Source organism: Populus nigra, chromosome 3, assembly GCF_951802175.1.
Source record: "Populus nigra chromosome 3, ddPopNigr1.1, whole genome shotgun sequence".
In the NCBI taxonomy this organism is placed as follows: domain Eukaryota; kingdom Viridiplantae; phylum Streptophyta; class Magnoliopsida; order Malpighiales; family Salicaceae; genus Populus; species Populus nigra.
In genome coordinates, this window is record NC_084854.1 from 8,524,116 (window position 1) to 8,537,917 (window position 13,802).

The 13,802-nt window shown below is 28.1% G+C and overlaps 1 protein-coding gene and 1 non-coding gene across 2 annotated transcripts; both read right to left on the minus strand.

Moving 5' to 3' along the window:
- Positions 1-8,857: 8,857 nt before the first annotated feature.
- LOC133687830 (large ribosomal subunit protein uL5) lies at positions 8,858-10,615 on the minus strand. Its single transcript, XM_062107163.1, has 5 exons — positions 10,532-10,615; positions 10,323-10,430; positions 10,175-10,217; positions 9,900-10,095; positions 8,858-9,234 (listed from the first exon to the last, which is right to left on the minus strand). Exons 1-5 carry the CDS (start codon positions 10,532-10,534, stop codon positions 9,042-9,044), a joined length of 543 nt encoding a protein of 180 aa, XP_061963147.1. The 5' UTR covers positions 10,535-10,615; the 3' UTR covers positions 8,858-9,041.
- Positions 10,616-10,671: 56 nt separating this feature from the next.
- TRNAE-CUC (transfer RNA glutamic acid (anticodon CUC)) lies at positions 10,672-10,744 on the minus strand. The gene has a single exon. It is a non-coding gene; the product is annotated as a tRNA-Glu (tRNA).
- Positions 10,745-13,802: the final 3,058 nt, after the last annotated feature.

The following is a 13,802-nucleotide window of genomic DNA, read 5'->3' on the forward strand; positions in this document are numbered from 1 at the left end:
AATGATATTAATTTTTTAAAATTAGATTTATCACTAATATATATAGTTTATATTCATGTTGTTTTTTTCATGTTTATACTTTGTAGGAATTTGAGCAAAACAAAGAATGCTAAATTCCATTAGCCTTGATAACATTAACCTAACTTTATATTTAAAATATTTGTGTTAAAACATTTTACTTTCATAATATTTTGATATTTTGTTTAAGTTGAATTACTTTAAGTTAAAGATCTATTTAATTTTGACTATTTAGAAATATTTTAAATTTTAAAATTATATTTGTTTGGCATTATGTTTGTATTGCATAATTTATAATTAATTTATCTTGAATTTGAATTATGTTTGTTGAATATATATATATATATATATATATATATATATATGAACAGTACAACCTCGAAATGGCACGCCGAAACACTTCGAAACTGAAACATTCCATTCCAATTAAAAAACAAAACACTTATCAAAATGGAATTGACAACCTTGAAAAAAATAAATAGCATGCGGGCTAACATACTGTAGGAACTAGTGGTTCTCTGGTTTGACTTGTTCTAATCTTTTTTACACGTAATCTTCTTAGTTGACCAAACACGATTGCTCAACAACAGCCTGCTTATTTCCGGCTGCCAGGAACTCCCAAAAGGTTATATTTATAATGTTACAGTACAAGAGTTTGGAGCTGTTTTGAAAGTTGTGATTTTTGAGCCACTTCCACACTGATGTCAACATACTTTTATTTTATTATAATGTTATTTTAAATGGACAGTGAAATAAATTATCAAACTTCTAAAAGAAAATATTATGTCAACATAGTTTTATTTTATTATAATGTTATTTTAAATGGACATAGAAATAAATTATCAAACTTCTTAAAAATAAAATATTATGTCAATATACTTATAAACTAAGTTAACTTATAAACTCAATGACAATGAATATAAGATTGGATAACTCGTAGAAAAATACTGTAAAATAAAAAAAATCACTTGAAAGGAAATAAAAGAAAAGCATGAAGATCAATTTTTAATGCATCAAATATTAACCTTTAAAATTTGTAACTCTGATTATTAATCTAAGACTAACTCTATAAAAATCAAATAAAAACATAATAAAGCAAAATTTTATTTAAAAAAAACATAAGATTAAAAAAAATAACTAAGCAAACATCTTAAAGTTAGTCTAATTTTTAAAATTCACACCTCAAAAAATTCTAAACCAGAGTTAAATAAGAAATTTAATTTCTAACCGATTTGATTTTTAAGAATAAATTCATGAAAACACATAAATAAATAATAAAAGTTCTTAAGATGGATCTCAACTTATTTGAAGTTCAAGCACTTCATTTGATCAATGGGCCAGAAGAAAAGGGAGGTTTAAGTTCAATATGAATTAAGGAGCAAATAATTCAAACACTCACATAGAATCTAAATTTAATCTCAATTTGAAAAAGAATTAAAGTATGTTGTAGGTGTCCAAGAATTATTAAAAACTATAGTTATTTATTAAGTGACGTGTCATCATGTAATTAGAATTTTATCAATTACTCAATTTATAATTATAATCTTAATATTAAATTTGATAAGAATTACCTTTCACGATTTGAATGTTTTTTATAATAAACACTGTCATTTAATGAGTAAATCTTGGTAAAAAAAGAAGAAAGAAGCTTAGGATCTCTTTCTAGTATTACTGTATTTATCTATTTGGGAATGTGGTTGCGGTTATTTTTCAAAATATTTTTTATATTGAAATGTATTAAAATAATTTTTTTATTTTTAAAAATTTATTTTTGAGATCAATCAATCAAAACGATGCAAAACATAAAAAAAAAAATTTAAATTTTTTTTTAAAATGAAATTTTAGGGAACTAGCTACCATTATTGTGTTATACCTCCATTCTTTTTTAGTGGGCCATTGCTTTCAAGCTGAAAGGGAAAAGTTCTATTTACAGCTCTTTACTTATTGCCGATGAGTTTGTTTTACATCGGTGGTTGGAAGATGTTTTTTTTTAAAAAAAATATATTAAAATAATTTTTTTATATTTTATATCATTTTATTAAAATTATTAAAAAAGTATATAACAACAACTCTTAAAACACTTTCTACTTTATAAGAATTAGAAGGATATTTTTAAAGGAAGAGCTAAAAAAAAGCTAAAAAGAAAAGATAATTTTTTCGACTTTCCTTCCTCATTTTTATAGCTAGAAAAGAAGAGCTCTGTTGAAGAGCCAAATTAGCATTTCTAAGTTGAAAACTTATTCCTACATGTTGGTCAAAAGAGCTAAGAATTTGTTTAATATATTTTTATGAAGAAAAAATGTTTCTATTGAAGTTGTATTAGTTAATTAGTTACTATTAATGAATAATTGTATCAATATCAAATATATTAAAATACAATTAGATTTTCTAAATAGTTTATAGACGGGTAAGACACCAATCAAAACTCCAAAAGCCCTAGCCATGAGAATGAGTGCGAACACCAACCTAGCTCTTGTGCTCGGATCAATTCAGCAAATAAGCCTTTGTAAAAAACCTTATGTCAAGATTATTCATTCTATATGCGTCTTATTTTAAATCCAATTCTACAAAATTATAAATCAAATATGGCTATTTTATAATATAAAGAGAGACTACATTGCTTGCAATTTGTTTCAATTAGTTTGGATTGATGGGATGTGAGAAATAAAGGGGTAAATTGAAGATTGTTTTGTATAAGGGCTTGTTTGTCGAATTGACACAAAAACAAGGATTAAATTAAAGAATATTTTATTTTTGCTCCATCGCTTCTGCAAAAAAAAAAATAAAAAATACAAACCCCCATTTGTCTTGACTCTTGACCATCTAGTACTTTATATCTTGTGAACTGCAAAAGGCATTTTGGACCCATTTTTTCTGATGCAAGGGACCACGTCATCCTTCCAAGATTTGACCGTTAAGATCGAGGCAACAAACAAGTTGCCTTGAAGATCGTGTTTGACAGTGTGGTTATGCTTTTTAAATAATTTTTCGTATTAAAATGTATGTCAATGATGTTTTTTTATTTTTTTAAAATTATTTTTGACATCAATACATCAAAATAAGAACATACAAGCAATATTAAATTTTAACAAAAAAAAATTCAAATTTTTTAGAAACGCGGCCGTAGCCGCGTCCAAGTAGTTTACCTCCAGATTATACTGAGGGATGATTTAGACACATCGTATGTCATGTAACTTTCAGCTTAAGACAAGGGTCTTTGTCCCCCTTCTTTCGGGGACTCTTGCTTTTCACTCGTCCTTGACCACAGTTCACTCTGGTGGGACACATATATTTGTTTATTTTTTAAAAATATTTAATAAGCTGTTATTTTTTAAATTATATTTTATTTAGAAATGTATTAAAATAATATTTTTTTATGTTAGCACAACAAATTATCTAAAAATATAAAGAAATTAATACGATGTAAATAAAAAATCAAAAAATTAATTTTTAAAAACTTTTTTATGATGTAAAAATAAAAGAGTCTAGAAGATGAGGGCTTTTTTCTTCCTTTTCAAAGCCAATCATTACTGGGTAAAAAAGTTCAATGTGGATCGCAAAAAAGAAGAGGAAGATAATGATGATTCATTTAAAGGCAATTTCGATGAAGTTACTGTAACTGTGATGCGTTCAAATTCATGACATAATGAGATAATTCGGATAATAATTACACAAAGTACACGCAATTAATAATAAAAAGATAATTTGTTTAGTTAAGTTACAATGAATAATAAATAAATTGTAAAATAAAAGATGCAAATTTATGCTGTGCTGTCTCAGACAGGCACGATCTTCCATGAATAAAAGCAGCAAAGAAACCAAAAGCATGCACGGGCAACACAATCATTGCAGTCAAGCCCTTGCTTGTCTTAAAGGTACCCCCAGCAAGTCCTCTTTTTTTTTTTTTTTTTTTTTTGTCTTTTTTTTACACTCTCGTGAGATCAGCTAGGATTTTACTTCTCCAAAAGAGATAAGCTGGCTTGATTGATGTGTTCCGTTTTGTCGTGGAGACATTCCACCATCAAGTTATTACCAGTCCCAAATCCCCATGTGGTATGGAGCGGAGCTACTGTTACTGATTATTTGGAAAAAACGAAGATTCCAAAATGAACACATTAGTTTCTTCATGCTTGTAAAACAGTCCATGATTCTCACCCATTGTGTTTTTTTTTTTTTTTTTATGGGTTCATGGATAGTTATAATAGTGTGATTAATGTTGTGGCAGTGATTCTTTTTTATATTTAAAAATATGTTAGGATAATATTTTTTATTTTTTAAAATTTATGTTTGATATTAACAAATCAAAACAATTAAAAAATACTAAAAAATTTAATTTTAAAAGAAAAAAATAAAAGCAGGGTAAAATTCACATTGGATGCCATAACAAGTTAACAACTTCTGTCGGGTTTTTTCTCCTCAGATTTCCTCTAAATTACGAGATGATTTTTAAAGGGATAAAAATTAAAAAACAAAAGAGGAAATGTGGATTTTAGAAATGGACACAAGAGTTTGAATTTCTCCTATTAAATATTGGTGGAAGATACAAAATATTTTTATAAAGACCAATGATCATTTCATATATTCTGCTTACCTTATCGAAGATAGTTGATGGTAAAAATAAGGCTTCACTAGAAGATGCACTAGAATCTAGTGTTTGATAAAAATCATTTTTATTTTCATTATCTAACATGGTTTTAACCCCAAATATAAACGGTCCTGACACATAATTTTACCTTTAAAAGGTCCATTACATGTTTTATAAACTAATTGTAATAATTTTTATGTAATTTTGATGGAGTTTTACATGTTTTATATGCTTGTTTAGCGGTGGTTGCGTTGACCACTATCTCAAAAGTGGTGTCATCCATATGTTAGTGCTAGTTGATCCTTTCTTCATGTCTTTTGCACAACCTCTTTTTGAGCTGAAGTCAACGTTGCTCCATCTTTAAAACATTTTTCAAATGTTTCCCTTGCATCTTGGAAACCTAGCTAAGCTTTTACTCGAATACATCAAGTTTGATAGTTATCATTTGTCAACATAGAACATTGAAGTGGAAAGTTTTAATTGACCATGTTAAATAATCAAACCTAAATTCTGATACCAATTGTTGAAAAAGAAGGATAAAGTATGGTAGCTAATTTATAAGAACAAAACTAAAGAATAAGAAAAAGAATGAGAGGAATGATATTTTTATTAAGAGTTTTTTATAATATAATAAGAAAGAAAACCACGTGAAAATATAAAAATAAAGTTCTCGCAGCTAAAAGTGAGGAACAAACCTTTCTCCTCGGCCCAAAGCTTGTTCTAAATGGGTATTGGACTAGCAAGTAACTTTCTTTTGCTCAAGAGAGAGACTTAAAGGGTTGAACTTCTAACTTTCATCTTGGAGCTACAAGCCTACAAGGATACATTGTTCATGTTTCTAGGAAGAAAGGAAATACCAAACACGTCTTAGATGACAAACTAGATAATTTGCCTACACTACACGTAGGTCAAGCTAATTTTTTGTAACATTAAAAAAAATATTCGAGTATTGTTAATATTTTTTCAAGCAATTAAAAAAATCATAATTATTAACTTAAAGTTTGATGCATATGTTTAAAAAAATAAAAGGAGGATTACTTACTTAATAATGAATAAATGATAAAAAAAGATCTTAATGCTAAAAAAAATAGAGACATGTTGTGAAGATGAGAAACAAGAACTTCTAATGATATATAAAAATCCGCTCCGAGAAGCCATTTAATTTGTTAACTTAATTACATGGCACTAAATTTTTTTATAAGAAAAACGATAATTTAAATTTGATTGAAACTAAATAATTTGCTAGCAAAAATCTTCTTTTTCTTATTAATATATTTAATTTTAAAAAAATATAATTATTTTTTCCATGTCGTTTATCTAATAAAAACAAAATGTATCTAGAAGACATGCAAGAAAAAACAAATCATGACAATTTAATATAAGGATAAAAAAGATACTTCTCTAACTAGAATCCTTTTGTCTCTTTAAATTGTTTTTTTTTTTGGAAAACTTTAACTCGATTCGGCTGGTTATCCTTGAAAACTTCCAACTTGAATCCTTATCTAGATTGGGTTTCAAATTAAACCATATAAGAATTAACATAATATGACTCGGTCAATTTGATGAGTTTAATGCAAACCCAAAAGATTGGTATAAACTTGGCTTGACTTAAAAAAATTGAAGACGACGTTCATTTTATTAATATTGAGGTGACAACACATTCATTCAACTTAGATCAACTTAACATACCTGTGACTCAGGTCATAGACCCGACTGTGTTCAGTAAATTTGTTTTTTAAAAATTTATTTTATTTTATTATATAATATAAAACCAGTGCCCATAACAAGGTAATCAAATAAATAAATAAATAAAATTGGTTATGATGGGCTGTAAAAAAAAAATTGTTCTCGAACAATGTACAAATGAAATGGAATTTAATTAAATAATATCTAAAATACATTATGAATAAGTTTTAGAAATTAAAAAAAAACTATATATATATATATTATTTAAAATTTTTAATTTATGAAAAATCAAATCAAATAAAAAAACAACCCAAACACGTAGGCTTTTAAAAACAAGCCTAGATGCATGAGCATGCCTAGCCTTTGGCATGATATTTTTTGCTTTTTTAAAATGGATAGATGACTTTCATTTTTGAAAAAAAAAGTAATCATCGGTTGTTGTCCAAAATCTAGTCTTCATATAGATGGTTAGAAAATTAAGTTATTTGATATTTTACCGAAAAATCATAATTATTAATCTATTTTTACCTAAAAACATCTGAAAACACTCTTACAACCTTAATAAACTAATTCCCTTACTAAAACAAATCCCAATTTCATTTAAAAACATAAAAAAACCTTGAAAAAAAACTCTTTGAACCTCAATCTACCTTTTCAAACCATATAAAAACCTAAAAATATTTATATCCTCTCCTCTAGAAAAACACTTTTGACACCAAATTTAGTCATTTTTGCGTGTAGAATGGAAACATTCAACCACTTTTATCTTCTCTTTTACCTAATGACCGAAATATAAATAAAATAAAGTTTTGAATCAAATTATATAATTTTATAACTAAAAGGACCAAAAATAATTTTGAACTAGATCCTAAGCCTAAGAGCCATTTCACCAAGCTTTTAATTTTGATCTCTTAAATTACAAGGTGATTTTTAAAGGGATAAAAATAAAAAATAAAAAAATTGAAATAGAAAATATGGTTTTTAAAGATGGGCACAAGAGTTTATATAATTTGATTCAAAATATTGGTGTTTCCTAATAAATATTGGTGGAAGATACAAAATATTTCTATAAGAACCGAAGATTAATTCATATGTTGTGGTTATCTTATGTGGATAGCTGATGGTAAAATTAAGGCTTCACTATAAGATGCACTGGACTAGAATGTCTGACAAAAATCATCTTCATTTTCATTAAACTAGTCAAACAAAAACATGATTGCGGTGTTTTAGAGAAATGTTTCTGATGGAGTTTTGCTTTCTATACAACTTGAGTTGGTGAAGGAATAACTATAATCCAACATGAAAAGTGAGGTTCCCGCAGCTAAAATTACGAAAAAAGCCTTTTTTTTTTCAGTTAAAGTCCGCAACTACAAATTTAAAATGACATTCATTTTTCTAATATTAAACTAACAATATATTGGTTTGATCAAGACAACCCAACAAACTTATAACCCAATTATAAATTCGCCTGAGTTCAATAAGTTTATTTCTATAAAATTATATTATATTTAATTATAAAAAAAATTAGTGAACACAAAAAGAAACCAAATAAAATAAAATAATTGATTATAACAGGTTTAGGAAAAAACAAAACAATTGTTATCGAACATTAGAAACTAAATGAAACTTAATAAAATAGTATCTAAAAAACAATAATAATAAATCTAAGAATTTAAAAGAAATATATATTATTTAAATTATTTAATTTATAAAAAATAAATAAAAAAGGAAAGAATCTATGACATAAAACTCTATATAAAATTAAATCTAAATGTGTGGGCTTTTTTTAAAAACTTTTCTAAATGAATCGATGATTTTTTTAACACAACTATCAATGTCTAAAATTTTGCCACAATAAAAATAATTGGAAAATTAGACTATTTTATATTTTATCCAAAAACCTAATTTTACTCTCAATGCTTTTAAAAAATTTTGAATATTTTTTTTTGTTTTAAATTAATATATTTTTAATATTTTAAAATTATTTTAATATATTTCTGATTTAAAAACACTTTTTAAAAAATTAACCACCACTTTCAAAACAGGCTAACAACACCCTTACAACCTCACTCAAAAAACCCATTGTCATTTAAAAACATAAAACATAACTTTCAATTTTGATCCTCTCATTTATAATCATTGCTATCAATCAAACCAAATTAATCATGAACCAACTCAATATTAAGACTTTTTTTTTAGACCACAAAAACCCAAAAGCAAAGAGCACAAAACAAATTATAAAATTCAATTCTAACTTAACAAATTTTGTTCATATGAAATAATTAAACAAAAAAATACCTTAGGGAAAAAGTCACTGTAAATTAGTGATGCTTACTTGAATCTGCCAGCCATTATATTCTGTTATTCTTACACGAATCACTAACACCCTATACGAGGCCATAGCGGTTCAATACACTGCCAACCGTTTTTCACTGAATGAGGGAATCCAGCTTCAACTGTTGACCAGCATCTCCAATTTCTCCCTTTAAAGATTATGATCTCATGATCATGCAGCCCAGCATGCATAAACAACAATCATGCAAGCCCAGCTCAAATAACAAACCATGGTTCAGGCAAAGAACTTGCACAATCTACTCCAGTTAGCTTAAATGGCGAGCAAGAAAACCAAGAAGGGTGTAACAGACGCTACCAATTCAAAAATCTCATCAACAAAATTTTAAATTCAGATGCACAATCCTGCCCAATTTAACTAGTAAAAACTTTTAACTCAACCAAGGGAAAAGAACTAGGATCAAATATTTTGGGACTTGTTAAGTATGACTCCTTCATATTTGACTTGGAACCACTTCATTGCGTCGTCCTTTGTAACTCTCTGGTGAATTCCAACACGACTCTTGCACCTACGACGACGGCCAACACGGTATCCAGGACGTTCCAAAACGACATAGAAGTCCATGCCATAAATACCTGTAGAAGGGTCGTACCTGATAGAAGAGGATGAAATTGCAAAGTTAATTACAAAAACAGTGTACCAAGTCAAACTAAACCCTGGCACATTCAACTTCAACAAGGTAGAATTACAAGGGTATAAAAAGCCTAAGACAAAAAGCTTCTTGTTGGAATTCACCGTGCAAGATATAATGTCAACCAATATTATCACATAATAAGCAGTACTGTTAGAAGCTTTATATTTAACATAAGAGAAAATAAGCAAGGCTACATCACTACACAATACAAAATATAGGGTCATTCAACATTTGTGCTTTGCAGAATCATATGCACCTAATTTATAACTAAATTCACAATTACAAAATATGACAGTCCTAAGGTGTTGTAATCACAACAGCATTATTCTTTCTTCAAAAAAATTATCCATAAACTATTAAGTCAGATTAGGTATCAAACAACAACTATAGAGTACCGTGTGCGAAAAGACATTACAAAATAAACAGAAGTGTTCAATTTGAACTCAAAGCATTTGAGATGCTACTGTTCTTAAGCCAACAACCATTAAAGCCCTGAAAATCCATTGATACCCATTGAATTCATTCCATCATACATGCATAACAAGTACTATAAAGCAATTTCAATAAACCCAACACAATATTTAATATTGGAATTAACAACCAAGCAACATAGAAAAACTCACTTGATGCCAAGATCAATGTGCTCCTGAATACCGAATCCGAAGCAACCAGTATCACTGAAGTTCCTTCTCAAAAGCTCATACTCCTTCACCTTCAACCCACTTTCCAGCAACTGCATAGCCTTGTCTCCCCTCACAGTGACATAGCAAGCAATCTTCTCGTTACGCCTGATCCCAAAAGATCTCACAGTATACCTAGCTGCTCAATATAACAAAAAAAATAAATTAATCTTTTTTTTATAAACAATATAGAGATACAACAGCAGAAACACAAATACCCTTCGAGAACACTGGTGTTTGACCACTAAGCTGTTCAAGGACCTAACAAACCAAAAAGAAAAATAAAATGAGAGCTCGAAATTTATTTACTTGCAGAAATTTAAGTTTTCGTTGATTTTATAAAGAAAGAAAAGAAAAGGAAAAAACCTTTGCGGCACGGGTGAGGCGATCACCACTCTCCCCGACAGAGATGTTGAGGACCAACTTCTGGACCTTGATCTCTCTCATTGGGTTCGATAGTTTCTTCTCTGAAGCCTGATTTAAGCACAACAAAAACAACAACACTAAGCAACAGAAACAAGAGAAACAACAGTGATGCAGAAATGGAAATTACGAGAAGAAGAGATGAGACAGACCATTGCTGCGGGCTGCGGGCTGCGGGAGGCGGGAGGGACTGGGGCAGGAAAACAATCTAGTCTTTTTTATAGGATGTAACTAGGGTTCGAATGCTAAATTACGATACTGGCCTTTTATTAGCCAAATAAAAATAAAACATTTCCGTTGCCGGGACTTGAACCCGGGTCTCTCGGGTGAGAGCCGAGTATCCTGACCAACTAGACTACAACGGAATTGCGGTGAAGGTGAAGAATAATATATTTGTAAATAAATGTTACATGTTAAAATAAATTCTGTTTAGTGTTTACACCTTAGCATCACCCGTTACAGGCTTACCATCACGCAAAAACAAATACGAAATTTCTTTTTATGCTACAGCATGATCAATTTTCAACTAAATAATGTTGAATTAATACATCAAGACAAATGTAGAATAATCTAAGGAAAAAAAAACTCAATTTTGATAACATTGAATTATAATACTAATAAAAAAAAGCAAAGAAATACTAAACTAGTTTTGATTGATTTATCCACAAAGTGCTATTTAAAAAAACAAATATTGAACTAATGTTTTTTTGATTCATCAAGCTCACCTTCTTACCTATCTCATGTTTTCTCTATCAAACACAAATATGGAAGAAACATTCAAAACAAATTCATGGTTTAAGACAAAAGCAAACATAAATTTAGTTTTTTCATCATATTCTCTTCTTGTGTTGTGGTGTTAACATTAATTTTTTGTCTGGAACTTAACAACAAAATATATGTTTTCATTCTTTTCTTGAATTGAGATTTCAAGATTTCTAGGTAATGCATTTTTTTATTGTTAAATCATTAGAATATAAGTTTTATTTCTTGATTTATCAAAAAACTTAACAAATTAATTGTTTAAAATTAAAAATGAGAATCCTTCAATAACTCTAAATACTTATATTTTTTATGTTCAATTGATAAATTTTACACTCCAGGAAATGTTTTGAAGAGCGGAAAATTTGTTATTTTAATTTTATGAAATAATCCAAAATTAAAAAATTAGGGTTATTGTTCACATAACCCTAATTTTTTAATTATTGTTCAATTCATGTATAGCTACTATTCAATTAGTGTGTCACCCTAAACAATATAATAGGACACTCTTGCTTCATGCAGTCTATGAATTTAACTATGATTGTGAGTGAATATTTAAGGAATGCATGTTTATTATTACAATAACTCTTTATGAAAGATTAGTCGTTTAGAAAATTTAAAATCTCACTTTATTCTTAAATTATAAAGTGTGATGAACTTTGAGATGACAAGGAGTGAGACTTATTGTCAAATATTTTTTGAAGCTAATGGTGTGAGAATAGTAGTCTCACATATATTATTATATTGTCTCATTATTGCTTGCTTTCTCTTTTAATCTGGACCGTCACTCTTTATATTCTCAAATTGAAAGAATATGACCAAATTGGTTGTATGTTTAGACTTGATTAATCACATTGATTAGCCTTGGTTACTTGATATATTTTATTAGTGGATGGGCTTTTTTGCTATTATTAATATGCAACCTTTCTATAACTTTAATAACTATGCATAAAACAAAATGCTAAATATATTTGTGCATAATGGGAGTTCATCATGCATCGAAAAGAATTACATCTCTAACTATATGTCTTACATAGACATACTATTCATATACATTGTAAGTCTTTAATTTAGATTTGCGTGGCTTTTCACATAAGATAACTAAATATTTGATGATGTCTCGAGCTTATAAGTATTTAGTATGTATAAAAATAAGGAGAAGATGCATTTATATGTTGATGTTGATTCTTTAACAATAAACATCTAGGGGATCTAACATTGTTAGGAGAATGTTTAATGTTAATGGTAAAGGCTCAAGAGTTTTCATGGGGGGGAGTGGTAGATGTGATATTAGTACATCCTCATCTCAACACTGAACCCAAACAAAAGTGATTCTCCTAAACATGCATAATAATTTTATAGGTAATGAAACAAATTACATTTAATAATCAATGTTGTTTTAAATATGTAGGTTTGTACCGCTAATACGTTTTCTCAACAATTTACCCAAACAAGCTACAATGGTTGAAGAAGTATTGAAGACTAGAGATTATTGAATTCTATATTATTGTTATTGATATGAATGGATGCCATATATTGATCATTGTTTTTATTATGTTAGGCACCATAAGTCTATAACAAAATATAATATTTATGGATGCTTGTTGTGTCCACACTTGTTATTAGCATGCTTTTGATATAATTGATATTAATTTGGATGCATTTTGACTATACTAGATAATACATTGACTATGTTTAATTTCTTTAATACAAACAATATAGTTTTTACAAACATTAACACCGCACACACTAAATTAGTTGCTAACAATAACTTTGCACTTGTTAAGATAACTTTTATATTGTGATTACTGATCAATACTTTATGTAATTCATCTTTCATTTTCTTCACTTCATCATTAACATCACGAGCATCTCTTTCTCTCTTATCTCACGCTTTCTCTATCAAACAAATCTAGAAAAAACACCCCAAAACAAATTCATAGTTTAAGACAAAACCAAGCATAAATTTAGCTTTTTTTTTTTATCTTCTCATCTCGTGTTTTGGTGTTGGCGTTGATTTCTCGTTTGGAACTTAACAACAAAATGTATGTTTTCATTCTTTTCTTGAATCGAGATTTCAAAATTTATGGGTAGTGCATTTTGTTATTGTTAAATAATTAGAATATATGTTTTATTTCCTTGATTTAACAAAATTTTTATTAAATTAACTGTTTAAAATTGAAAATAGGAATCCTCAATGTAAATAACCCTAAACAATTATATTTTTTATGTTCTTATTTGAGTTTTTATGAAAAAAACTCAAAATTAAAAATTAGGGTTAATGTTCAAATTTTTTAATTATTGTTTAACTCATATAATTACTATTCAATTAGTGTGTAACCATAAACAATGTCATAGGACACTTATGCTTCATGCAATCTATAGATTTAACAGTGACTGTGGGTGAATATTTAAGCAATGCAAGTTTATCATTACAGTAAATTTATGTGAAAGATTAGTGGTAGCTATATGTAGGAAATTTAAAGTTTCATTTTATTCTCAAATTATAAAATGTGATAAACTTTGAGATGACAAGCAATATAACAACATGTTGGGAGAAAGTTTAATGTCGCTAGTAGAGGCTCAAATAAAGGCTAAATTGTTTTCATAGGAGAAGAGATGGCTGAGAATTGAGATGATGCTGGTACATCCTCATATCAACAC